This window comes from Typopeltis vanoorti, chromosome 9 (genome assembly GCF_054136105.1).
Source record: "Typopeltis vanoorti isolate ZY-2024b chromosome 9, IOZ_Tvanoo_1.0, whole genome shotgun sequence".
Lineage (NCBI taxonomy): Eukaryota > Metazoa > Arthropoda > Arachnida > Uropygi > Thelyphonidae > Typopeltis > Typopeltis vanoorti.
This window is the reverse complement of record NC_143557.1, coordinates 62,182,974-62,209,515: the sequence shown is the minus strand read 5'-3', so window position 1 is coordinate 62,209,515 and position 26,542 is coordinate 62,182,974. Positions and strand designations below refer to the sequence as shown.

Below are 26,542 nucleotides of genomic sequence, written 5' to 3'. Positions count from 1 at the left end.
CGTTTTCACAAATACAGTCACTCTGGGATTGCGGACCATGCTCTGGATACACGCCACAGAATACGGTGGAAGAAAGCTACAGTGATACACCGTAGCAAATACAAATTTGAAAGACTCTTTCAGCCTCAGCCCTAAGAAATTCTCCAAACCTCAACAAATTTGGTTGTATGCAACTCCCCCAAATTTGGGAGGCCTACATCAGCAGACCTTCAGCCCAACAGCCAAGAACACCTACTTAGCCCGCTAGAGGGCACCATCAGGACTGTTAAGAGAACAATAGCTTCATCTCTTCATTCCCAGTTTCTGTGTTGTAGTGCCTACATGCATGTAACTTTTTTTTGTAAGTTCCTTTAGAAGATGGCAACGTGACGTTGCCGAAATATCGGAAAATATTTATTAAAGTTTAATTTAATTTATATCCTTAACTACGTTGTTCAATTCCTTAAGTGTTTTAATAAAACTTGTGATTTGATACAGCACTCAGTCCAAAAAACAGAATTATCATTCCTTACTTTTTTTTACTAAGTAATTTAAGGAAATTACGTCACTAGAATATACATTAAAATAAATTTTAACATACTTCAATATTTCGGTTCAAGCCTGTGTAGCTCAGTGGATGTGCCGTTTGCACACCACGGCGATTGGCCGCACGAAGGAAGAGTTGGTTTCGAGTCTAGTCAAGACTAGAGGAAATTTTTCTAAGCCTTTTTTCGACTGGTTCCTGAGTTAGTCGATCTCTGGCACGGGCAAGCGGGTTTTTCCTCCCGGAAACTCAAGAAAATCGACCATAGAACCCACATTATTTCAGACATTAAATATATTGTATTAGGGTTAGGGACCACAAGATGGCGGCAAATATGAGCCGTCTCTCTTCACTGTGAACCGCTTAATTAGTGATAGCCTTGGGCCATCTATCTCTGATTGGTACCAGTGGAGATTGAACTGCCAATCTCTTTGGAGACTGAGTGTTCAAAATGAACACTTGGTCTCCAAAAGTTAGATAGGGCTAAATGGCCTCGCCTACTCCTAAGTATACGGGAATAAAAAAAAAATAATAAAAAAAAAAGGTTTAGCTTAGCAATATTTCGGCAACATCACGTTGCCATTTTCAACAGGAACTTGTGAGCAAGACATGTGCATGCAGGCCCAATAAACAGTAAATGAGGAAGAAGCAGGAAGCTATTATTTCTCCTAAAGTCCTGATGGTGCCCCCTAGCAGGCAATGTTGGTATTCTTGGGCGAATTGGGCTGAAGGTCTTCTGATGTAGGTTTCCCAAATTTGAGGCAGTCTCATGCAGCCAAATTTGTTGAGGTTCAGATTGTTTCTTAGGGCTGAAGCTGATTCCATGAAAAGCCTTTCATACTTGTATTTACTACGGTGTACTGTCGTGACTTTCTTCCACTGTATTCTATGGCAGGTATCCAGTGCATGGTCAGCAAGACCAGAGTGGCTGTACTGGTGAAACCAGATGTAGTCCTTGTGTTCTGAAATTCTGATATTGGCTGTCCTGCCTGTTTGGCCAAAGTAGGACAGCTTATAGCTACAAGGGACCTGGTATATACCAGGTAGGTCTAGGGGGAGGGAGGTTGGTCTTTAGTAGAGCAGATAAGGGATGCCAATATTTTATATGGTCTGTAACAAGAAGTCATGTTTTTTTAGGATTTTTGTGATTTTTTCCGAGGTGCCTTGGATATAGGGTATGGTGATGGATTTAGAGTAATCCTTGTTGTGAGGGGGGGGTTACTGGTTTCAATATTTTTGGGAGGGGGTAGCCATTGGCTGAGAAAGTGTTGAGAATGTGGTTTAGTTCTGTGGTTAGGGCATTGTCATTTGAACAGATAAGTTTAGCCCTATTGTGTAGTGTCTTAATGACTCCATATTGTTGCGAGGAGGGATGGTGGGATTGTTGGTGAATGTATCTGCCTGTATGGGTGGGTTTTCTATAGACTGAGAAAACCAAGGTTCCATCAGGCTGGCGGGTGACTAGTGTGTCTAAGAAAAGAAGGCAGTTGTTTTTTTCTTCTTCCAGGGTGAATTTGATTCTGGGGTGTTGGTTGTTTATATGTGTTAGGAAGGAGAGGAGTGCATCAGAGCCATGTGGCCAAATAGCGAACACATCATCAATATAGCAAAGCCAAATGGCTGGTTTTTGTGGGGCAGAGTTTAAGGCTTTCTCTTCAAAAGTCTCAATATAAAAGTTGGCCAAGGGTGGGGAGAGTGGAGAACCCATGGCTGTCCCCTCTATTTGTTTGTAGAATTTTCTTTGCCAAACAAAATAGCCTGAGTTGATTGTGAATTGAAAATGGGCTGTGATATCGGGAGGAAATTTAGCTTGGATTGGTTCTAAGGATTCTTTGAGTGGGACATTTGTGAATAAGGAGGAGACATCAAAACTGACCATTATGTCACTGTGTTTGAGTGTAAGGTTTTCTATGCTGGCTTTCAAGTGGGCTGATTTTTTTATGTGTGAAGGTGTGTTGCCAGTATAGTGTGAGAGAGCTTTGGCCAAATGTTTAGCTAGTTTGTATGTGGGGGAATCAATGCCATCCACTATGGGATGTAATGGCACATTTTCCTTGTCTTTTTGGGAGTCCATAAATATGGGGGGGGGGGGGGATATGGAGTTAAATGGTTTTAATTTGTTAGTGATTTCCACAGGCCAAGAAGTGACCTTCTTAAGGAGCCTGTGGAGTTTTCTAATTTGTGAGTTGGTGGGATTGTACTCGATAGGGAGGTAAGTAGCCCGATCTAACAATAAAGCTTTCAGCTTACCTGTGTAATCCTTTTGGTTAAGCAATACTGTGGCTTTCCCTTTATCAGCTTTGGTGATTATTATTTTCTTGTTTTTCTTTAATTCCAGTAGAGATTTAATTAGCTTAGGTCAGAACACAAGCTACATCCAGTCTAATATCGTTGGCAACGTGGTTTGGAAGGTGTCATATCCCACGTTCAATTCGTATCATAATATATTCAGCAGGTATTCTTCTCAGTGCAATGGCGAAGTTGTGGCCATGTGTGAGGGCGTCGAGTGCTTCAGGTTTTACACTAATTGACGAAATGTTGACTACCGTTTCGGTAGGAAGTTGTGGTTTCAAGATCGAGTTCTTTTTTAAATTTTCAAATTTTTTGATGTGTCGATCTCGTACTTTTTTAAATTCTTTCTCCGCTGCAGTGCACGAGATGTCGTATAAAATAGACTAAATTTCGTGGCTTAAGGTGCTTGAAAGGTCATATTCAAGTGCCTGTATAGCTAAGTTAGCATCATTCAGGAAATGGCGTCGCGGCAATTTGTTCTCTGAGTAAGGCTTAGCTGGCACGGTTATAAATACGAAGCGCCTTTTGCGAAGAGAAACTGTGCTTGAATTTCACACAGTTAGGAATTACCTGGTTATACAGGCAGCGTTTTAGGAAGAAGGCGAGACGATTCAGTTGTCTTGATAGCTTTAACTTCTTCTTACCGTAATGGCGTGCTTTTCGTGCAATATCATCTCCGTGGATTATCGTAATTCTCGTGGAAAGGCTTAGACATTGGTTATGCATTTTTTACTAAGTAATTTAAGGAAATTACAACGCCACTAGGATATACATTAAAATAAATTTTAATATACTTCTTCCTCATTTACTGTTTGTTGTGCCTGCATGCACTTGTTTTGTTCTTAAGTTTCTTGAAAATGGCAACGTGACGTTGCCGAAATATTGAAGTATATTAAAATTTATTTTAATGTAGATCCTAGTGACGTTGTAATTTCCTTAAATTACTTAGTAAAAAATGCATAACCAACGTCTAAGCCTTTCCACGAGTATCATTCCTTACATTAAAGAAAATCTCAGAATGGAAAATAAACTCTTTAAAGATAGTTTTCTGAATGGTCTATACATGATATAAAAACTATCTTCTGAGAGTATAAGGAATGCAAGAAGATGTGATGCATTATTTCCCATATTCTAATCAGTCTCAGTGGCTGACAAGAAAGTTACTCAAACTTGTACTGCATAACTGTAGATAGCAATGCTTGGGAAGATTATTCTGAAGAAATCTGTAAGTTTCAACTTAACTTGTATGTGGACAGTAACAAGATCTGGCTCATGTTTTCATTTTCACTTTTCAAGGAAAAATGAATGATTATAAAACAAGCAACATATGGGAAAATAAGACTGCCAGTAACTCCATCTCCCAAATAACTGGTACAAGGAATTATTGACAATTCCTTGTGATTGAAACTACTGAAACATACAACATAAATCAAACCCTATAGCAAACATATAAAAATTAATTGGAAAAATTTGGATAAAAAAGGGATAATAATATGTATATGCTGGATTTCTCTTCAGCACAGACTAGTCACCATATCCGAAATAAAGATGTGCACATATTCACACAGAAGACTCACTTATTCTCGATAATATCTTCATGTTGATTCGGGACACAAGATAAAGCATTTAACATAAACGAGAATGAAATCACATCACCACATGTAGCTGTCACCATTCATTCTATGTATTCATTGATGACATAATGAGAGATAATCATCAGGAATATTAGTGTCATATTAAATACTTTTCTCTTTAAATAATTTACAGTTATAGCAAGTGTATCCAGACAAAATATACAAGGTATTGAAATGGGAAGTAATCAGAATAAAAATCAATCTTATCAAAAGAAAAATATGAAAAAGAATCAAAGCTGAACGGCTTTTTGGAGATCTGCAGACTTAAATATACAATTCAAGAAAAACAGAGTTTGAAAACAATAATCAGATGTTAGAGACTTTGTTGATCGATCTATGGTTTCTTAGCAAAAGTCACAGCAGTACACAGGGTATTAATAAACAGAGATAAATTAGTAAATAATATGTATGTACAAAAATTTACTTCAGGCGATGTAATATCTAAATATAAATAAAATTTATAATCAAATTTTAAATGATTTTACCTATCAGCTAGCTAGATAGGTAAAAATTTCATTCCTCTCTTTTGTGAAGAGCTAGCACTCCACCAGGATATGACAAATGATAAAACATGTGTTGCATTTTTTTTTACACATAGGTGGGTTCATCAACCCTCAGTAAATAAAAATGCGTAAGATAACTGACATACATGGAGCCTAGCAAGATCAAATCCTCTCTGTTTCTACATTGACTAGACTACCGATGCTTAATTTCAGGCTTGGTCTCATGTAATTTGTTTTTTAGTGCTTCCTGCTGATGACTGCCAATGGGCAGTTAGCAGTGATCTTATAAACTGCTTGTAATCTGTATATGGTACTGTCAAAAGTATGAGCTGCATCTGAAGTCTCATTTCTCATTATTCCAATGTGGGTGGGAATCCAGCAGAACCAAACATGAAAACTAAAGGTCTTCATTTTATACAACAGGGGAAATCTGTTGTGGCACTGGATGTGGATTATAGACAGGGAGAACAAGATTGCGAAGTCAGTGAAGCTATATAAATTCATACTTTTGGTAACGGGTTTCTTTTATGTGCATAAGTGCAAGCTGAATGGCACGCAGCTCTGCTACATAATTACTGCAATCGGGTGGGATCTGTCGGAGATAGTAATGTCATGAAACAAAGTAGCATTGCTAACAGAGATCCCTGATCCTGGACCATCAGCATAGATAGGCAAGAAATCAAAATGGGCTGCTCTCTATCCATTAAACAATTGCAGGCAAACAAAACAGATGGAGTACGAGACTTCTGTAGTTGACAAAGGGAGAGGTTACAGGATGGAGTGCAAACCTGCCATGTTAATGCTGTTATGTTTGGTGTAGGCAATGCTGTTAACATTCATGCTGACAGCTTCCATAATCTCTAACATGCACAACAAAAGGATCTGTAGTAGTCTGATGTCTGTGATATTGAGCTTTCCAATGCAGAGAAAAGACTAGTCCACGTAGATAAATAAAATTAAATGGAAGAGATTTTATTTAATGCATAGAGTTAAGAGACGACTGTTTCTATCTAAGCCAGTTCATTTGCTTCAACATAAAGACTTTGAGTGGGCAATGTGCAAAAGGCACCGGTATCTATCTCTATATCCTAATGATGGATTGGATCCAACCATCGCAGGTTATTCTGCATTGCAGAAATAGACTTGAGACTCATAATCCAGCTTTGAATGTATAAGTGCATGATGAAAAAGAAGTAATGGAGATTGATACACACCTCAATCAAGAAGAGGATAGAGTACAAAGGAAATTCAATGCTCTCTTGCAATTTTCTCTTAGTTAACAAATGTGTGCAAGGAACGTAAGTTTCCTATCAAAGATGAGTCCCAACTGTTACTACTGAAATAATAGTTTGTCCCATTCTTAATTCAGGACTGGAGGGAAGAATGCATTTTCAACAGAAGAATACGTGGACACTTTTTTCTGCTGAAAACCTGAACCCATTTCAAAGAGCCCGTAGAGAGACACTATTAACTGCTTGTGACAGTAAATTAAGAAGTCAACATATAGAGCACTGCCTACAGTGGAAAAAGATGTTCAGCAATTAAGTTAACTTTGATCGCAAAAAGTATCACACTTAAGACAGAGCATTTGGGAACACTCTTTTCTTGATTATATGACCAAGATAGTGTACTTCCCTGACTTGGAAAGCATGCCTGGACAGAAAGTTTTCAATATAAATACCAGAAAGTGTCCTCTGAGACCTAGGCTATAGAGAACTTTTAACATGCCAGGCTGTGTCATAAGCTTTTATTTCATGTCAAAGAACACTGAAGCTGGATGTTTTTGCATTAGGAATGCATCTCTTATACAAGTTTCTAAACAGATCAAATGGTCTAAAGGTGAGAATGTCTACAAAAACCATACTGAGTATTGGAGAAAAGATCACTGCTTTCTAAGTACCAGAGAATTCTGGCATTACCATTTTCTCTAATATCTTACAAAGGCAGTCAGAACAATAGGTTGATAATTATTTGCTTGTGTTGGATGCTTTTCTGGATTTGGGATGGCAATAACAATTGACTAATTCCAAAAATTTGGTAAATCTTCCTCTTATCAGGTTTATATTTCTCAGTTGATTTTGGGAAGTATGGACAGCCAGTGTCCATCTCTTCCTCTGGTAAGATATTCAGTACATCAACTGATGTGTCAGGATCAGTTGACAAGTTTAATTTACTTTCAGTGGTACCGAAGTATTCAAATTGTATGGAACCACTTTTGGAATAGTTTCTGGAATGAAACCGTAGGTCATGTGATTAATGCACTAAACAGAAAAGAACTTACGATCAAAGTTCAGGTATGGTGGAAGAGACAGGCATGTTTGAGATGCTGTTGATATTTTCTTAGCTGCCACTATCTCAGTAAGATGATCTCAGAATAGGTGTAGCGGTGGCAGCTGCCTTCCTTTTTGCATCCTTCTATGATATATTTTGTTTATTTTAATTTTTTGCATTTCTTTCTCATCTTTCCACTTCTCTTGATCCTGATTCCTCATATCAACAGTTTTTCAAGTACAGTTATTGAAGCAATCAAAAATATCCTAGGAAGAAAACGTATTAAACTTTGGATTATCCAAGAAGTATTACAGCTTTGTGATCAGTGCAGAAGATACAACCAATTTGGCACATTAAAACAACAATGAACAGGATAATTATCTGAACATATTGAAGCTTGCAAAAAAATAAATACAAAGAAATTGAGGATGATCTTCAAAGAATATGCATACAACAGCATACCAAATAATTAAGAACTTAACAAAGCCTTTGGTTTGTAAGAACTAGAAAATTGAGGATGAAACAAATATTACTGATCATGAAAAAATATTGAAAAGATTTCAGTGTTCCACACAGATCTAGCCAAAAGACTGACACACAGTCATTCCCATTCCAAAAAAACGAAAAGCAAAAAAAAAAAAAAAAGTGCAATAATTTTAAGACAGTTAACATCAAGCAAAATATTTTGGGACATCTTATTCTCACATGTTGAGCAAAAAAAAAAAAAAAATGGATTTCAAGTTTTCAGACTTCCAGGCTGGATTTAGAAAGAACAGGAGTACAACTGACCATATATTTATGCCCCATATCATTGGATAAAAATATATAGAACAAAGTAATATATCATAATTTTATTGATCTACAGAAAGCCATCTGGCATGAGGCCCTTTAAAATTCTGCAACATAGCAAAATAATACAACTGATTAAATCCTTGTACTCATCTTTTGATGGTTGAGATCAAAGGGAATTATAGCACTTCCTTTCCAATGGAAATTATAGAAGGAAGAAGAATAAATCATTTAAAATTTGCTAATGATACTGATCTCCTAGGAGGGAAAAAACAGATCTTCAGGAAATCAGCACAAAATTAATTCATACTGTTAAAAATAAATGGCTTAATCATAAGTAACCTTTAGAAGAAGTTGTGCTATTTAAATACCTAGGCAATATTTTTAATAAAGATGGAAGACCAAGACAAGATGTTAGAACAAAAATTGCAAAAGCAACAACAGCATTCCAAAAACTAAAACCACTATTGACATATAACGAGCTTACAGTTAGAAACAGATTATGCCTTATTGACACACTAGTTAATTCAGTACTTCTATATGGAAGTGAAACTTGGCCCCTCCTAAAAGAAGATAAAAAGAGGTTGCTGGCATTTTGAAGTAAGACAAAAAAAAATCTTTTTTTTTTTGCAGTCCATAAGATATCATAACTAAGATTCAAAGGAAACAACTTATGTGGCTTTGTCATATCAAATGATCTACCAATGCAAGTTCTTGAAGGACTTATTCCGGATGCTCAAAAGAGAGGTAGACCTAGAATAAACTGTATAGACAACATAAAAAACTGGACAGGTGCTTCACTTACAGCGCTAAAAGCAAAGTGTCAATCAAGGAATAAGTGGAAGATTTCTGTGAGAAATATTTTCTAATATCTATTATATGGCCCTCTGTGGACTATGGGAAGAAGTGGATTAGAGATGTACAATCTAACAGGACAGCAGGGCCGCCCCTAGGAATTTTGCTGCCCCTTCTCCCTTATTTTTCGTATAGTTTATGCCAACTTTGCCACCCCATGCAAATGCACGTCTTGCACTGTCGGTAGAGCCGGTCCTGCAGGACAGTTGTCTGCACTGTTAGCCTAGTGGCTTTGGGCTTCGCAACCATATGCCTGCGGAGGGAGTGTCCTAGGTTCGATTCCCGTTGGCGACGAGAGGAGCTTAAGGATCTTCCTCAGCCATAGCCAAGTTAGCTGGTCTTGGGCATGGACAGCAGAGTTTTCTCCCTAGTTTAGCTGGGGTTTTTCATCCTGCAAACAGGCAAACCGACCCCATGAACACATACAGATACAGTCAGGACTACCTAAGGCAATCCCTCCGGCCATAGGTCTGAATTGTCAGCTATGCCAGGTCCCAGGCCCAGATAAAAATAGGGGGATTGAGGTAGTGCCGTACCTTCCCATAATAAGGGTTCACAACCGTTGAATCACCATACAAAATAATAATAACAACAGGACAGTTGAGGTATCCTGCTTTTACATATGTTAGAGGATTACACGTATCAAAAGTAAGCATGTTCCTGGACAGAACTAGGCGACTATCCCTACATATCAGGATGCATCTCACACCTGTTACCCCCTAATAAATAAGCTCTGAACCTTCTCAGGAATATCAAGGAGATCCCATTGTGATTTCACTCCTCTACAAGAATCAAGCATTTTACTGTGGTGTTACTGTGATTGGTATTCTGCCCATTAATGTTGTCCTGAGTAATTTTTCTGAGTATTGCTGACATGATGTTTCCACGAGGATATGATCTGGAGTTCTGGGAGATCCTGCCAGTCCTAAACCCTTTGGAATAAAGAAGGGTGATATTTCCCTGTTGGCTGTTTTTGCTTGTGGATGATCACAAACACTGGTACATTTGTACTAGTATCACTTATCTTTTGTTTCTTACTTCTATTACCAAATGATGTATTTATGGTATCAGCAGTTGGAAGCTTGTTTTGGAACATTTGAGGATGAAGAATTCATGCTCTAGAGGTGTTTTGTTTGGCACCAGAGCTCCCCCAACCACCACCACAGAGCCACACATGGATGCCCACTGACTGGCAAGCAATGACTGTGCTCTGGAGTGGAATGCCAGAGCTACCCTGGATGCCGTACCAGCACCACTAAAAGCGTTGGGTCCTGATCCTGGACCATGGAATAAGATACTTATTGCAACACTGTTTACCCTTGTAGGCAACCCCCACTAGCTGATTGATCCTGGCTGGTGCACTCAGGACTGCCCATCTTGCCAAAGTAATGCGAGACTACTACATCCTCCTTCCAGATGTCCATGAGTCACACCACAAGGCAAACACATGGGGAAAAGCATTAGATCCCAAATGATGGCAATGTAACATTGCCAAAATACTGGAAGGTACTGATTACAGTTTTTTAGTTAATAGTTTAGTATACATTGTCATTTCCTGAAAAATTTTAAATCAAGTATCAAAAAAGGTAGCAAAATATTCTTGAGGTGATTGGGGGGAGGGGGCCTTAGAAACTGAGGAAAGAAAGGGGAATCAAACATGATAAAAGTAATAAAGATATCCTAGATGTCTGGAGTAATAACTTTGAAAGACTGCTCACTGAAACCAACAGTGTCAACAAGGTGGTAGAAAAGAACTCAACAGGATTGCAATCAGGAATACATATTCATGCTTAAAGTAGAAAAAGTCATAAAAAACCTGAAATTTGGGACAGCAGCTAGGATAGATGACATTCATTCAGAAATAAAGTGGTATCTTGCTAATCCGAACTTCTTTAGTCTGAACCCTCCAGTAATCCGAACTGTGGGTTGAAAAAAAAAAGTTTTATTTATTGCGTATTATTATTTTATGTACCATTATTTTTATTTAATAATTTTATTATTATTACAGTACAGTATTTTTTCATACTGTCGATTGTACCGTTATACTGGAGGCCCATTTTGATTTATCGTGTGTTCACGTTTGCTTTTTTTATACTGTACAGTACATACTGTATTGTCGGCATGAATCACAAATACAGTATACACAAAAAGAGGAAATTCAAAACATGCATAATTTGGTTAAAAATATAAATTCAGATGTTGAAATTTTACAAACAGATGTTACGGAATGGGTTACAGGTAGAACCGAAAGTGAATTGGAAATCAAATCAGATGCTGAAATTATAAATATGATACTACAGAATGAATTAGAAGACGATGATGAAGAACTCGAAAAAAAAAAAAGAAGTAAAACATGAAGAGACAGTTTTAATATGTGTATAGAATGGGCTAAGCAGAATGATACTAATGTAGCTCTGAGAAGCATTCGAAAAAAGTTTAGCTTCCAAGAAGCAAAAGAAAATCAGTAATTTTTTTTTATAAAGAAAAAAAAAAATTTTTTTTGTGTTATTTTGTAAAACTTTTTTTTGGTGTTGTGTACAAGAAAGTGATATTTTTTTACGCAAATTAAGTTATGTACTAAACTATGCAATTTTATTAAATCAGAATCCTCAACAATACAGGTACATACAAATTAAATTTTTTTACTAAAATAAACTTTTGTACTATATTATTTTTTTGTTTTACATTACAGTAGCTTTTTTTTTTCTATCAGTTACTTCATTTATTTACAGAATTAAATTCATGTACCATTAAAATTGATTATTTTTGTCTTAAACGCTAGTTATTGTTGCCTCTTGGAAGAAAATTCGCTAATCCGAATGTGCACAGTTTTTATTAGTTCGGATTAGCGAGATATCACTGTACTCAAATATGAAAGTATAAAAGTTTTACAGTGGCACTGCCTGAGTTGAGTTCCAGGGATTGGGATAGGGCTCTCTTAGTACTCATCTATAAAAAAACGGATGAAATAATCTGAGAATTACATTAGTATTTCCATACTTAACATTCCTGGTGAGATTTATGCTAGCATACTTGAGAAGAGAAAACTTGGAGAAGAATACACTGGGTATGGGCCAAATAGAGGTTGTCATAATCAGATCTCCTGAAGATAAACAGATGAGAAATTATAGGAATATACGATACGTGTCAAGACACCTGTGTCACACGTCATCCTTCTGGCTGCCTCTCCTTCACAGTCTATCGCAAACTGACACACATAGCTAATACATACATAAAAATTCATACTACCATCCAGCACAAAAACTAGGGGTCTTCAGCCCAATCAAACATAGAACCCTAACTATTTGCTTCAATGAATATGCTCTGAACCAAGAAGTTGAAATTATTAGCCAAACATTTGAAAAAATGGCTACAATAAAAAACAGTTCACAAGATCCTCCATAAAAATGCCATTAAAAGCAAAAAAAAATATTAGAAGAATGCCATACCATACATTAGGAGCATTTCAGCAAAAATAGAACACACTACTTAAATACAATATTATGACAACCTTCAAACCCTCTGCAAATTAAGAAATTTACTTAACTCTTCCATACCTTACCCAAAATCCAATGTATCTGTAACCTACTTTACATAGGGGAAACAGGATGCCCCCCCCCCATCCCAATTAGAAAAGACGAACACAAACTTCACATTAAATACCTCCAACTATGGTAAAACAGGCCTGTCAGACCATTCACTATAAACATGTCATAGAACTGATTGAAAAGCCACCAAGTCCCTACACTGCATCAAAACCTGGTTTGAAAGAGAAAATTCAAAGAAGCCTGTGAAATGCTGAAACATCATCGAAATCTGAACAAGAATGATGGATTAATTATTCCAAGAATTTGGAGGACCCTTCTTCAACTCGCATAGCTTCCAGAACAACACAAAACAGAAGAAAATCTCAATATGGGAGGACTTTAGAAATTATGTAGTTTTTTTTTTTGTCACCAGAGGTCAGGCTAGGGTAAAGGAATAACAAACATTTAGATTCATAATGCTTTTGTGTAGTGTCAGGTAGCTTGTATCCTGTACATATGTATATTTTCATAATGATCTCAATACAGAGGTCAAAACATCAAATTTTACTTTCTTAATAAGTAATTATTCTAACACGTGTGGTGTCTCCATAAATTCTTCGCTATGAATGCTGACCACTGTGTTAGTGTAACCCTAAAAGAAAGGAAAACTGATATTGGCATCTTAAAATACATCACAATACATAGAGTATGCTAAAGTATCACTAATTCGGTCAACTCTTAACATTGTTGGCCTGATGTGTGGTGGAAGAAAAAAACACAAAGCTAGAGTCCTGTTATGTATTTGACTAGAGATCACTAACTAATTAAAACAAAAGTAATAATGGTGACCGATATATGAAATAAGAGCTGAAATTATTGTCTTGAATAATCCTGAAATAAGGAACTGTTAGAGATTGAAACAGAAGTTACGCATGTTGAATGTGTGTCATGTTTTTTTGATATTTTTAGGCCATCATCATCATCATTTAGATTGGGATTGCTGATCGAAATTTCACAACTTCCTTAAATTTGTGTTCATACCAAGTTTTAGTATGATGTAAGGCAGCGCTTCCCAAATTGTGGGCCACGGCCCCCTTGGGGGCCATAAGTTTTGTTTGGGGGGCGGAAATAACGAAAACAAATTTAAAATGTTTTAAGACTAAGTAGATTTTTTTTAATCTATAAAAAAAAATTACTTAGTCTTTAATTTTTATTATTTTTTTTGTTGTTCTTTTTTATATTTTAATGGAAAAAATTATACATTGGGGTTAGTTCACAAATTTTGCTTCTTGCGTATTTCGGCGATTAATAAATATTAGTAAATAAATGCTTATTCATATAAGTTTCATTTCAAAGGTATTGATAAGAAACACAAAAAAAATTACAAACATAAAATATTGAATATAAATACAATAAATATTATAATAATATATGTCTATATTACGATTTTTTTTTTTTTCGATGGGGGCCCGTGAAATATTTTAATTTTTCCAAAGGGGGCCTTGGCATCCATTAGTTTGGGAAGCACTGATGAAGTGATTGCAAAGGAACAGGTTCCTTTGCAATCACTTCAGTGTAGAGGTCAGAAAAGCCTGATTGATCAAAATTATTAAATTTGATGTGTTGTTTGTGTCACCCCCTCCCCCCAGATTGGAATCATATGTTCTGCTTCACCAATATAAGTTAAGTTACAGATGTACTTCATTCAGTACATGTCAGGGATGGACCTGTGAGGGACAGAATCCCTGAAGGAGTTAGATATATTTCAATTTGTAGAGGTGACATTACGCTTTTAATTGGATAGCATTTTTTCCCCCTGATATCCCTTTAAAATTGCGATCAGTTTACTGTAATCTATATTATTTCGATTTTTAGCTGGCCTATGAAATTTATTCACAGTATTTCTGCTAAATCCACTGTTTATAAAAGTGCTGCTAACAATTTGTAATTCATGCTGAAGAGCTTCCTCATTAAAGCAAACTTTTATTGCTCTCTTTTTGAGAGTACTAATGACAAGTTCCTGTGAAGCATAGTAGTTAATGTTTCCTCTAAGCTATGCACATGCACACTGGTCAGAAAGGGAGTGCATATGTCCAATAATTGCAAACACAATTTTTACTTGCAGAATTTCTGCAAGTCAATCATTTTTGAATGTACTATAAAAATGAATTATATGATAAATCATACTTATCACTTATTTTATTTAGTAATTTCTCCTCTCTAACTCTAACCCATTCCAACGTAATACACCAATTACTTACTTTTAGCTTGTGCCACGTGGACAAACTAATGCTGACGTCAGCAAGTTATAGAGGCATATTTATATTTAGTATCTAGACAGTACAATCACTTTAACCCATGCAAACAGTGATGAATATTTGTAGCTACATGAATTTAAACACATTAATTTTGTGATCACAATTTTACTGGTTACAGCTAGACAAAAAAGTGGCAACATTAATACGAGAAATGCTGCCTTTAAAATGTCACTGTTGAAGTTTAAGCAAAAAAATAACTGCACGTTTGTTTAAATTTGAGGAGCTGGACAAATGTGCTGAAATGACAATGTTGCTGCCAAATTCAAGAGTTTGTGACTTTTGCTACTGTACACATTGAGTATGAGACTGAAAACTTGTACACAAAATGTTTCTCATTCACACATTGCCCAGCAAAAATTAGAGAGAATATTGGTGGGAGTTTACACATATTCATTGATCAGTATGCATTGGCTTGTAATAGATGAAGAATAGTGTTGAAAGTATGGTGGCGGTGTGTGGCCAGATAAAGAAAATATCGTCTATGTATCAAAGACAAACTGTGGATTTTAAAGTAGAGGAATCTTGAACACATTGCTCAGAAACTTCCATATAAAAGTTGGCAATAGTATACTGGCAAGTCCATCAATGGCTGTCCCTTTGTTCAGGAAGTAACCAGCATATAGTACATGGACAAAAAAAAAGAGCTGTAATATTGAGTGAAATTTGTGATGTAAGAGAAGAATCGTGTAATTAATTGGGATAATTGTGAAACTGCAGAAACATCAAAACAACTAATAACTCATCTTTGCCGAATGTAACATTCTAAATTTTGTGAAGTGTTACATGGTTTTTCTATAGTAGAGAGAATGACCTACCAACTCCTTGAATGTCAATGCTAGTTTCTTGGCTAAGTGATAATTAAGGCTATCTATACTTTTAAGTAATGGCCCAAGTGCCACAATATGCATTTTAGGAAGATGATAAATTCTTGAGGTGCATGTGTAGTGGGGTAATACCTTGTTAACAATATTCGACACCCATGAAGAAATTTTTTTTTTTTTTTTTTTTTTTGCTGTCAGATACTAATTGATTCATTTGATGAAAAGTAAATTGAACTGTTTAAAATGACAGTAGAATTACCTGTCTACCTTAATGATAACAATATCATGATTTGCTCTTAATGATCTGATAGCTACTAGTTCAATGGGATTGCAATATGTGGATACTGCTTTGCATTATTCAAAATGTTACAAATTTCTAAAAAAAAAATTTACCAGCTATATTAATTGCAAAAAACATAATGCTCCTTTCAATATGATATATACCATCTAGTTTATTAACAGTTTCAAGTGCTACTGCGAAGTTTAGGCCTTTATTAAGTAGCAAGAGTCCACCATTATTTTGGGTGTGGCTGGACAGGTTGATCACATGGCAGTTCCTTGCGGTGTTGTCACTCCCGAGTTATTCACTGGAGAAAAGACATTCCAACTGGCTACATCTGATTGGAAAGGAATCTAACTTACATCATACTAACATTTGGTTAATTTTGATTAATCATCTTAATCTAAACAATAATGATGGCCTAAAAATCTAAAAATATGGATAGCAAAACATTCAACCCACATAACTTCTGTTTCATGTCCTCCAGCAATCTATCACTTCAGGTCTCTAGGCAATAATTTCAGCTCTTATTTCACATATTGGCCCCCACTAATAGCGTTTTTGTTTTGATTATCAGTTAATGACCTCTATCAAGCTGAACCGAACAGATAACAGGACTTGAGTACTGATGTGGTTTTTTCCCTCTCCCTACCAGAGGTCAGGTCAGTAGCGTATAAACAATGACCAAATCAGTGATACCTCTAGCATACTATGTGAATTATAATGTGGTTTGTCTCTTTGTACATACATGTATACTCCAGATGAAGGCCTTGATATGAAGGACAAAACATCTTGGTTTATATGACGCTATTATTCTAACATGGTAACATCTCCATAATTTTATTATAATAAACAACACAATATAATTTTGAAATTTAATCCTCCAATTCCATATAGCCCTCCCTAGTCAATGCATAAATAAACTATGAATACTAGAAATCAAATTAAAAGTTATAAAATATATAGCAAAGGCAATAATATAAAACCAATAAATCTGAAAAAATACTTAGTTTTTAAATTAATGGCATTACTGCGAAGCGCATCTGAGAGCCTTTTTTGAGAGGAGCATATGAAAAAAATTTTGTCGCCGCAGAAGAAATTTCAGATATACCACCCAATGCAACAAATTCAGTTACTGTTTCAGAGAACTTTTATAATTAATTGTTAATTTTACAAAAATATTTTCATTTATATATACATATAAAATACACAGCAAAGCAAGCTGCATTGCTGTATGGAAAATTACCTTTTCTCCATCTTCTCCTCCAAAATCCAGCCACACAAGCCTCATTCCATCATCTGCAGACATTCTTAATTTTTCATAAGGATACTGCCAGAGAATATTGTGACGGCGTGCATCTTGAAGGAGAAAACCATTCTCATAATGTAAGGTTATTATACATTCTTGAGCTTGATACAAGCAAGCTGTAAAAGAAGACATTATCACATAAGAGTAGGAGATTAAGAAAGTGACATATAATTGACATTTAAATGTAAATCAAGTAATATTTTTTAATGTAATTCAGGACATAAAGACTGTAAATAGACAGAAAGTTCAAAAGAAACGAATATAAAGACCTGCAAGACTGTACTCACTAGAAAATACAAGGAAGGCTGCTTCAAAGGGTAACAGCAAAGTGAGTTTGAAATGCAAAATGGTTATGAACAGTCATATATAGCTTAATATTTATAGAAAAGTGAGAGAATTACCATTACTAACTCTGAATGAAGAGTAATCATATCTATAGATTATGTACACAGGGAAGAGATAAATTACTCAACAACTCAACTGCTCTCTTCTGTATTAGTCAACAGTTTCTAGAACACTATTCCAAATGACTGTCTGAACAATGAAATCAGTATTCAATGAGCACACAAATTTGTGATGTGTAAAAAATTAACTGTTCAAAGTAATTCCTGGAGTGAAATATAAAAGTTCTTGGATACAGAGCTATCCCAAGAAGGAAAATCACATCTTGTCTAGATAATTTTGTTCTGTCAAAAGTAAGAATGGAAGTTATTAGATATATGAAGAGCCAAAGGCTTCAATTCGGCGACATATGACTTGTTTAAGTTAAGGGATATTACATCCCATATCGTTTCTTAGCCAAATAAGAAACTCAGAGTTTCCTACCGAATATAGTAGAAACTATATAAAGTTCAGCGATCCCAAGCGTAAGCAAATACCTGGATACTGCAGCAACTGATCCTTAAGGTAGCAAGCTGAGGCAACTCATGTCAAAGGTGGAGCAAGCTCCGATCACTATTCTTGATATTTACCCATAATGTGAACTTAGCTCCTAGGAGCTGTATTACTGTTCTACATTATGAGAGAAGGTCACTACCCAGACCGGTTTCAACCTTTATTGAAGTCTCATCAGTGAGTAGGTAGACCTAGTTAATATCAAGTTTGTAGCAAACAGAACTTACAACCCTTCTATGAGTATTGCCGAGAGGTGTCCTAATAAATTATTAGATATATGAAGAGCCAAAGGCTTCAAAGGCTCCTGTCATAACCATAATTAAATGCAGAATTTGAGAATAAAAGCCCATCACATATAATGTGCAGCCAGGCAAAAAGAAACACTGGAAACCGAATTGCAAGTCAGAAGACAGCCCATGAGAAAGAAGTTTACTTAGACTTTTACACTTACAAATCTAATCAAATGCTTAAGAGATATAAACAACAATTATTTGAGTTTTTCCAATCCCTTCCATGATATTTGTCCAATGGCGACATAAGTTGATCAATAATGGCAGAATTCATTCTGGCAATCTTTTATTAGTTAATGGATTTCTTCACTGTTAATGGAAATCTCTATTACTTTAGAAAGCTTTAATTAATGTACAAGCAATAGAATAACAATTTAGTGACAAAGATTTCTTCTCAGAAAAAGGTTGGATATAGTTGAATCCATCCATATCAGGATAAATACCAATGAAATAGGAGAGCAGAAGATGCCAACACAAAACATAAACCAATTAAAAACAGAAATTACATCAGCACCATCAAGAGACTTTTTGGCAACCACCATTAAATATGATTCTCATTTCTTTCTAGGATGGACAAACGTTGCAGTCAATAACTGTGGAAAGGAACTAAAAAGCAGGAGTATGCTGCTCCCTTCCCCAGTATGCTTTAATATGTATAGAAAAGGAAAAGATATTTTTATTGAAATAACTAAAATTATTTTTACCGAAGTGAGTGCCTTTATTCCACATTCCAATCAATATCTCCAGTTACCATCCAAGTCCAACAAGTGTGCCAGAGCAGTCTAAGCTGAAAATGCAGAATATACTCAATGGCTCAAGCTAAAAATTCAAGCTAAAGTAGACTTTCTAAGATCCAAATGCACTAAGTTTGCCTCCTGCTGAAACAGCAGTTGAGCATTCTAGTCCTCTGCCAAGACTGTTAGGTAAAACTTCCGTGCAACTTGGTTTCCACATTTCTCCTTCATCCTAATGAAAGAGATGGCAACAACAACATCCTAAAGATTAGTCTACTCAACTCTTGTTTAGATGACCAAGGCACAAACTATCCTCAGTGCTTCCCATGGTCTTTCATCAGAAGGATGTCAGGAAGTAAAAAAGAAGTGTTACAGTTGTGTAGGAGTTGATCTTATGATAAGTCTCCCAAATGCTTGGCAAATTAATGCACTCACACTTGTTAAGGTTAAAAAAATTTTTCACAGCATTACAAACTCTAAAAATAAGCTTTCTGACCTGCAACAACTTCAATATAGCACACTTGTTTTCTCCTCTCTAATCCTGTGTGAAAAGATGTCCAAAGCATGATTTTCCAGTCTAGACTTGCAATAATAATGGTAGTGAATGTATTTCTTATATTCTCCAAGGGAAATGTTAATAGATCTTCCTGTCTGTCCATAGTATAGTAGGCAAGTCACAGGGAACTTCATACACTCCAGGATATGCCAGAGGATGGAGCTGTCCTTCAAAGAGCAGATCAAAGTTTATATTTGAATGAAGGTTATATTTTATCAGTACTTTGACCATCTTTTCAGATAGTATCTTTGATATATGGAATATATCCGAGGTACATTGACATAATTAACTGAGATATATTTTAATGGTATCACAACACCAAACAAACCAAATTATAATAAGATGTTTAAATTTACTGTTAAAAAAAATACCATTAAATTAATACTATTACAATAAGTTATGAATAACATCCAATGCCTAAGCTTGTCAATTAATGATACTCCACAGAGATGATACCATATACAAAGCACAACAGTTTAATAAGCTGAAACTGAAAATGGTCAGACAACTTAACAGGTAATCCTTCCTCAAAAGATGCCAGGGTAGCAATACAATTCCTGCATTTTTCAAATTCAAAGAAAAGTTTCATTCAGATAAGGCATATCATATTTAACAGGCAAGGTTAGCACTCCTACATGAACAAATTTCTGCTACTCACACAGAGCTTACTAAGTTAAACAGCACTATACTGGCTCTACACAAAGAACTATTTAATGTTCTAAATCCTGAATTATTGACCCTATATCACATCTCAAATAGCATCTTAATAGCAAATTCCCTTCATCATTCCTTTTTCAAAAATCTACTTCTTCACTTTAGTGAAAGATAAACTTTTGAGATAAATAAAATTTAAAGCATATTGTATATATTAACTTTAGACATTAGTAAAAAGAGAATTCACAAAGGTTAAAAGCAGGTAGTTTAATAAATTTGAAATCCTCCCACAATGCCAATGTACTATGCCCACAACTTCGTCACAATTGTGTAGTTATAAATTTATTGTCACAGGTGCTTACAGAAGATACTAACAAATGCTTTCAGTCAAGGTCACAACTTTACTATTACATCTAAACAAGTTCCAAAACTAAATTATGATGAACATAGAATGGAGCATCTACAATCGTCCACATTCGATAATCAATAATGTTCATTTAGGAATAGCAATCATCCTGACCAAATTTAAATCACCTAAAAAATTAATATCACAAAATGAAATAGCTGTTTTTTTTATAAGAATAAAAATATTGTGGGAAAAAAAAAGTGGATATTCTTAATGGCAATTTTGTTCGTCAATTCATAGATCAAGATTCCACTATGTTCAAATGAAAAAAGTTCATAAATTATTGGGAAAAAAAAAAAAAAAAAAAACGCAGACTTCTTGACATAAAGAAATCAACAAAATAAAAGCTGTTCATGTTAAACCACCCTATATACATGGGGTACCTAAAATCCAAAAATCTATTGTTTTCCTATATCCTGCAGTTAATTTTCCTAAACTTAATATTATGATGGCAATCTGGACTAGAAGATCATGCTTTGGACATCCCCTTCACGCAGGATTAGACAGGAGAAAACCAATGTGATATATCAAAAAGATTACTTTTAGAGTCAGCAATGGCCATGAAGCATTCTCCTAACCTTAACAAGTATGGCTGTATTAATTTGGCAAAAATTTGGGAACACTATTATAATTAAGATCAACTCCTACACACTGTAATATTTTTTTTACACCACCTTCGGATGTTGTAAAAAAAAGAAGTATTACAGTATTACAATGCCAAATTAGGACTTGAGATCGTTTGTCCATTACAATTTGAATCATTTCACTTACTTGTCGTCAAATGTAAACTGTAACATGTTTGCTCTGAAGATGCTGGTTTGAAATCCAGCAAAATATAAGCCAGTTAATAAACAACTTTTTTATAATTGGGTTTGGTTAGTGTTGTAATACCAACCAAAACCATAAAATAAGTTATTAATTAGGCATGGGTGACTAAAAGAACCTCTGTCAGTGAATCCTTGGATTCCCTGAGGGTGCCAATAAGATTATTATTGGAAGACCCGCACATATTTTACATCAAATTAAAAATTTAATAGCCAATTCGTTTCATCACTTATTTTTCAAAAATCTACTTTTTAACAAGGATATTATTTCTGGGAAAACTCGCATGTTACTCCTCTTAACAAACTATTACACTTACGGCTATTTTGCTTGCTTCTGTTTAGGAGTGCCCCTGTTTAAAATCCGTGAGTAAAAAGCCAATGCTTTTTACTCATGGATTCTTAGGACATTGTAGATGTATATTTACCAATAAATATATGTAACATAAAGGAAGAGAAATTTGCACATACCTTTTTTCTGGGTGCTGTGGGTTTTCTTCTTTCTGCGATGTCCAAAATTACTGTGTGTGTGTGTGAGGGGGGGGGGGAATTAGGCAATGTGGGAGAATTAAAATAGAAATGGAAAAAAACCAGGTTTTTTTGAATAATATATATACATATATATTATAAGGGATGGGTGGAGCATTTTTTTTTATATTTATATAGGGCGGGAAAGGGTGAAAGGGGTTGAAAACAGCAACTGATTTTTACAAGGGGGAAGGGGGTTGATGGGTGCGGTCCGTTTCGACTATTCCTGGTCGTCGTCTGAACACATGGAGGAAGTGGATGCTATGTCAGGTCGGGTAGGTGCTTCTGATTTTGAAGTGTTTGTGTTATCGCCTATTGGGCAGGGTTGTAACCTCAATTTTATGTTGTGAAGCTTCCAAACCTCAGAGATTATGTAGTAGAGCCTGTGTACATTGATAGAGTTTTTCAACTTTTTCAATTTTCAACCAATCAAGGTAATCTAAATGCAGAAATAAAAAAACTTAACACAGATCTTCAAAAATCGCAACTATCCTATACAACTAATAAATTACGCAAACAAGATGGCCAAAAACCGCCAAAACAACCCAAGTACCAAAACAAACTTCCCCACACAAAAAATTATCAAATTACCATACACCCAAAACACATACAAAGCCTATAAATACATCTTCAAACATACTGACTACAAACTGGTATTCATCACAAACCAAAAATTGGCAAATTTCCTAAAACCCACTAAATCTCGCACACAAAAAGAAATATTTGAACATCACAACGTAGTCTATAAATTTCCCTGCCAAAAAGACTGTGATATCACCTACACATGTTCCACAATCAGGTCTTTATGGGCAAGACTACAAGAACACTTCCGCGATTGTAACATCCCTATTCCAGAACATTTAAATACTAAAAAATGCAACATCAAAAAGAAAAATCAAATACAAAGCACAGCAAAAACGGAAATAGCTGTTCACGCCCTTGAACAAAAACATACCCCGCAGATCGACAAGGCCATCATAGTAGACAAGACAATGAAACAATGCTTAGAATATCAGAAACAATAGCCATAAAATGTGACGCTAACTCTATCAACGTACACAGGCCCTACATAATCTCCAAGGTTTGGAAGCTTCACAACATAAAATTGAGGTCACAACCCCGACCAATAGGCGATAACACAAACACTTCAAAATCAGAAGCACCTACCCGACCTGACATAGCATCCACTTCCTCCATGTGTTCAGACGACGACCAATAACAGTCGAAACGGACTACACCCCGTCAATCCCCCCCCCCCCTCTAAAAATAAGTTGCTGTTTTCAACCCCCTTTCACCCTTTCCCGTCCTATGCCCATCCCTTATAATATATATGTATGTATATATATTATTAAAAAAAAACTCGGGTTTTTTCCATTTCTATTTTAATTCTCCCACATTGCCTAATCCCCCCCCCCCCCACACACACAGTAGTTTTGGACATCACAGAAAGAAGAAAAGCCACAGCACCCAGAAAAAACGTATGTGCAAATTTCTCTTCCTTTATGCTACATATATTTATTGGTAAATATACATCTACAATGTCCTAAGAATCCATGAGTAAAAAGCCAATGACATTTAAACAGAGGCACTCCTAAACAGAAGCAGGCAAAATAGCTGTAGGTGTAATAACTACTTTTTAACTGTAGTGAAACTTTTGAGATAAATAAATGTAAAGCATATTATATATATTACTTTAGACATTAGTAAGTCTTGCAATCTATCTTTACAAATATGACTATCCAAACATTTTACTGAAATGAACTAAATTAACTCTCAAAACAACAATAGACCTTCTTTTTTTTTTCACTTATAAAAGTTCATTGGTATTACATTACATTTAGAATGTTAGTAGGGATAATAAAGAAAGTAAAAAACAGGAAATTCCCACTTGTTGGTTATAACCATTATACTATAAATCAAAGATACCAAGAAATTATATACTTGGTTTAATCCTCTATCCAAGTGCAAGCAAACAAAGTTTGCACCTGAAATATAATCAGGACAGGGCAATTCGTATATAGAAGCTAATAAGTTCATATCACTTGCCTTAGTATCCAAAAATGCAAATCACATATCCTTATGGATATGTATAATGCTATGCATTATGGTAAGGGTCACTACCCAGACCGTTTCAACCTTGTTGAGGTCTCTTCAGTCAGAGCCAGACCAAGATGTGATACTAAAGTTGAAGTAAAGCAGAAGTCATATTTTCATATACGAGTTGCCAAAAGGTGTTGCACCTTATTATTAAAATACTCTGGATTAGATATAGTTGTTGGAAGTTTTTCCACTTGGTTATACTATAAATTAAAGATACCAAGAAATTATATACTTGGTTTAATCCTCTATTCAAGTGCAAGCAAACAAAGTTTGCACCTGAAATATAATCAAAACAGAGCAACTTGTATATAGAAGCTAATGAAGCTTGTATATAGAAGCTAATGAAGCTTGTATATAGAAGCTTGCACTAGGATAGAGAATTAAACCAAGTATATAATTTCTTGGTATCTTTAATTAATAGTATAACCAAGTGGAAAAACTTCCAACAACCCTCTCTAATCCAGGGTATTTTATTAATAAGACGTGACACCTTTTGGCAACTAGTATATTAAAAAATATGACTTCTGCATTACTTCAACTTTTGTATCACCTCTGGGTCTGGCTCCCACTGAAGAGACCTCAATAAAGGTCAAAACAGGTCTGGGTAGTGACCCTTCCCATAACACATAGCATTATACATACCCATAAGGATATGTACTTTGCATTATGGGATACTAAGGCAAGTGATGTGAAGTCATTAGCTTCTATATACGAGTTGCCCTGTCCTGATTATATTTCAAGCGCAAACTTTGTATGCTTGCACTTGGATAGAGGATTAAGCCAAGTATATAATTTCTTGGTTCTTTAAAAAACAGGAAAGTAAAAATAATATAAAAAAATAGTAGGAGAAGGTAAAATGTATGGTGACTATCTATATTAAATTATACAATTAATTGACAAGATAGATTAATAAACTGTATAATTACAATTATGTTATAATTATACAATACATAAAATTCAAAACTTACAAAAGTGTGCTTCTTTGACTGTAACAGCTGCTGAATGTGCTCCTTGTACTAAATGCCTAGCCCAGAATGCAAGATCACGGTGCGTTTCCACCCTCATTACTCTACTTTCCACACCTTGACGAGTGCCAAGCCGTAACGTAAAAGTTGTAACATCTGTAAGGCCTGAAACACTAGTAACCGGCTGGCGACTACTGCTTGAATGAACTAACCTATAAAATAAGTCAAAAAATTATTTTCATTTTTTTTTTTTTTTTGAATTACTCCTGATGTTTACTGACCACCTAATTAAAACTGCATTATTAACAAATTGGTTAACTACATTTTTCTTTCTAAGCAATTTCATTTCATGTTTGTTTTATAACAATCTTAAATATGAATACAAATTGATTTAGACAGTTTTCTTGAGACATGTTAAATTCCATATACACAAAAATTATTATATCTATGGTTAAAACATTATTCCTAGTTCATGAGAAAAAACTCAAGAAAATAGCAATAATTCAGAACATGGATAAAATATCCATTCTCAGCAAGTCAGCAAAATGGACTATATACTATATAAAGACATAACATACACAGCTAGGTTCATTTGGGCCAAAAGTGGCACTAAATAATCCAGTAACTCTGGTCTAAAGACCAAATGTGGTACTTTTTAAAGCCACTTCAAGCCTCCAATAATCAGGGTGGTGTGCTTCTTTGACTGTAACAGCATCCTCATACCAGGTAATGAAAGGTCACCTACAACCAAAAGATTTTTGTCAAACATCCATTCATCCCATGGTTCAAATGTAAACCCACAACCTGTAAGTGCTAAATTATCCACTTGGCTAATGAGAGAAAAAACTTGCATATATACAGTGCAGTCACTATGCTTGTGCATATTAAAAACACAACATCTTTTCCACAATTGAAATTTTTAAGTAGCTATATTATTTATTTCTCAATAATAAAAATTAACACAAAGTCATTCTCTATAAATGTTGAAGGATTTTTCACTTGATTTTATACTATAAATTAAAGATACCAAGAAATTACATTCTTGGTTTAATCCTTCATCCAAGTGTAAGCAAACAAAATTTGCACATGAAATATTCACAACTAGGCTACTTGTATACAGAGGTCATGACTTAACATCAATTGCCTTAATATCCCATAATACAAAGCACACCTCCTTTCAGATGTGTATAATGCAATGCATTACGAGAAGGGCCACTACCCAGACTACTTTCAACCTTTATTGGAGTCTCATCAGTGGGAGTCAACCAAGAATCTGAGAGACTCTTTGAATCTCTTCTGAATCCCTCTGATAAGACCTCAATAAAGGTTGAAACCAGTCTGTATAGTGACTCTTATCATAATGCATTGCATTATACACATTTGAAAGGAGGCGTAGTTTGAATTATGTTAGGTCATTAGCATCTATATACAAGTAGCCCAGTTATGAAGATACATGTATACATATACAAGTA

At 35.2% G+C, this 26,542-nt stretch overlaps 1 protein-coding gene across 2 annotated transcripts in view; it reads right to left on the bottom strand.

Annotated features, from left to right (window-relative positions):
* Positions 1 to 26,542, bottom strand: part of Syn1 (Syntrophin-like 1) — a 137,296-nt gene that overhangs the window by 3,216 nt on the left and 107,538 nt on the right. For both annotated transcript variants that reach the window (XM_090397440.1, XM_090397441.1), the window contains exons 4-5: positions 25,074 to 25,282; positions 17,060 to 17,238 (exon numbers count right to left, since the gene is read on the bottom strand). In XM_090397440.1, the coding sequence (XP_090253566.1) occupies positions 17,060 to 17,238; positions 25,074 to 25,282 (388 nt within the window). The remainder of the gene's footprint in view (positions 1 to 17,059; positions 17,239 to 25,073; positions 25,283 to 26,542) is intronic.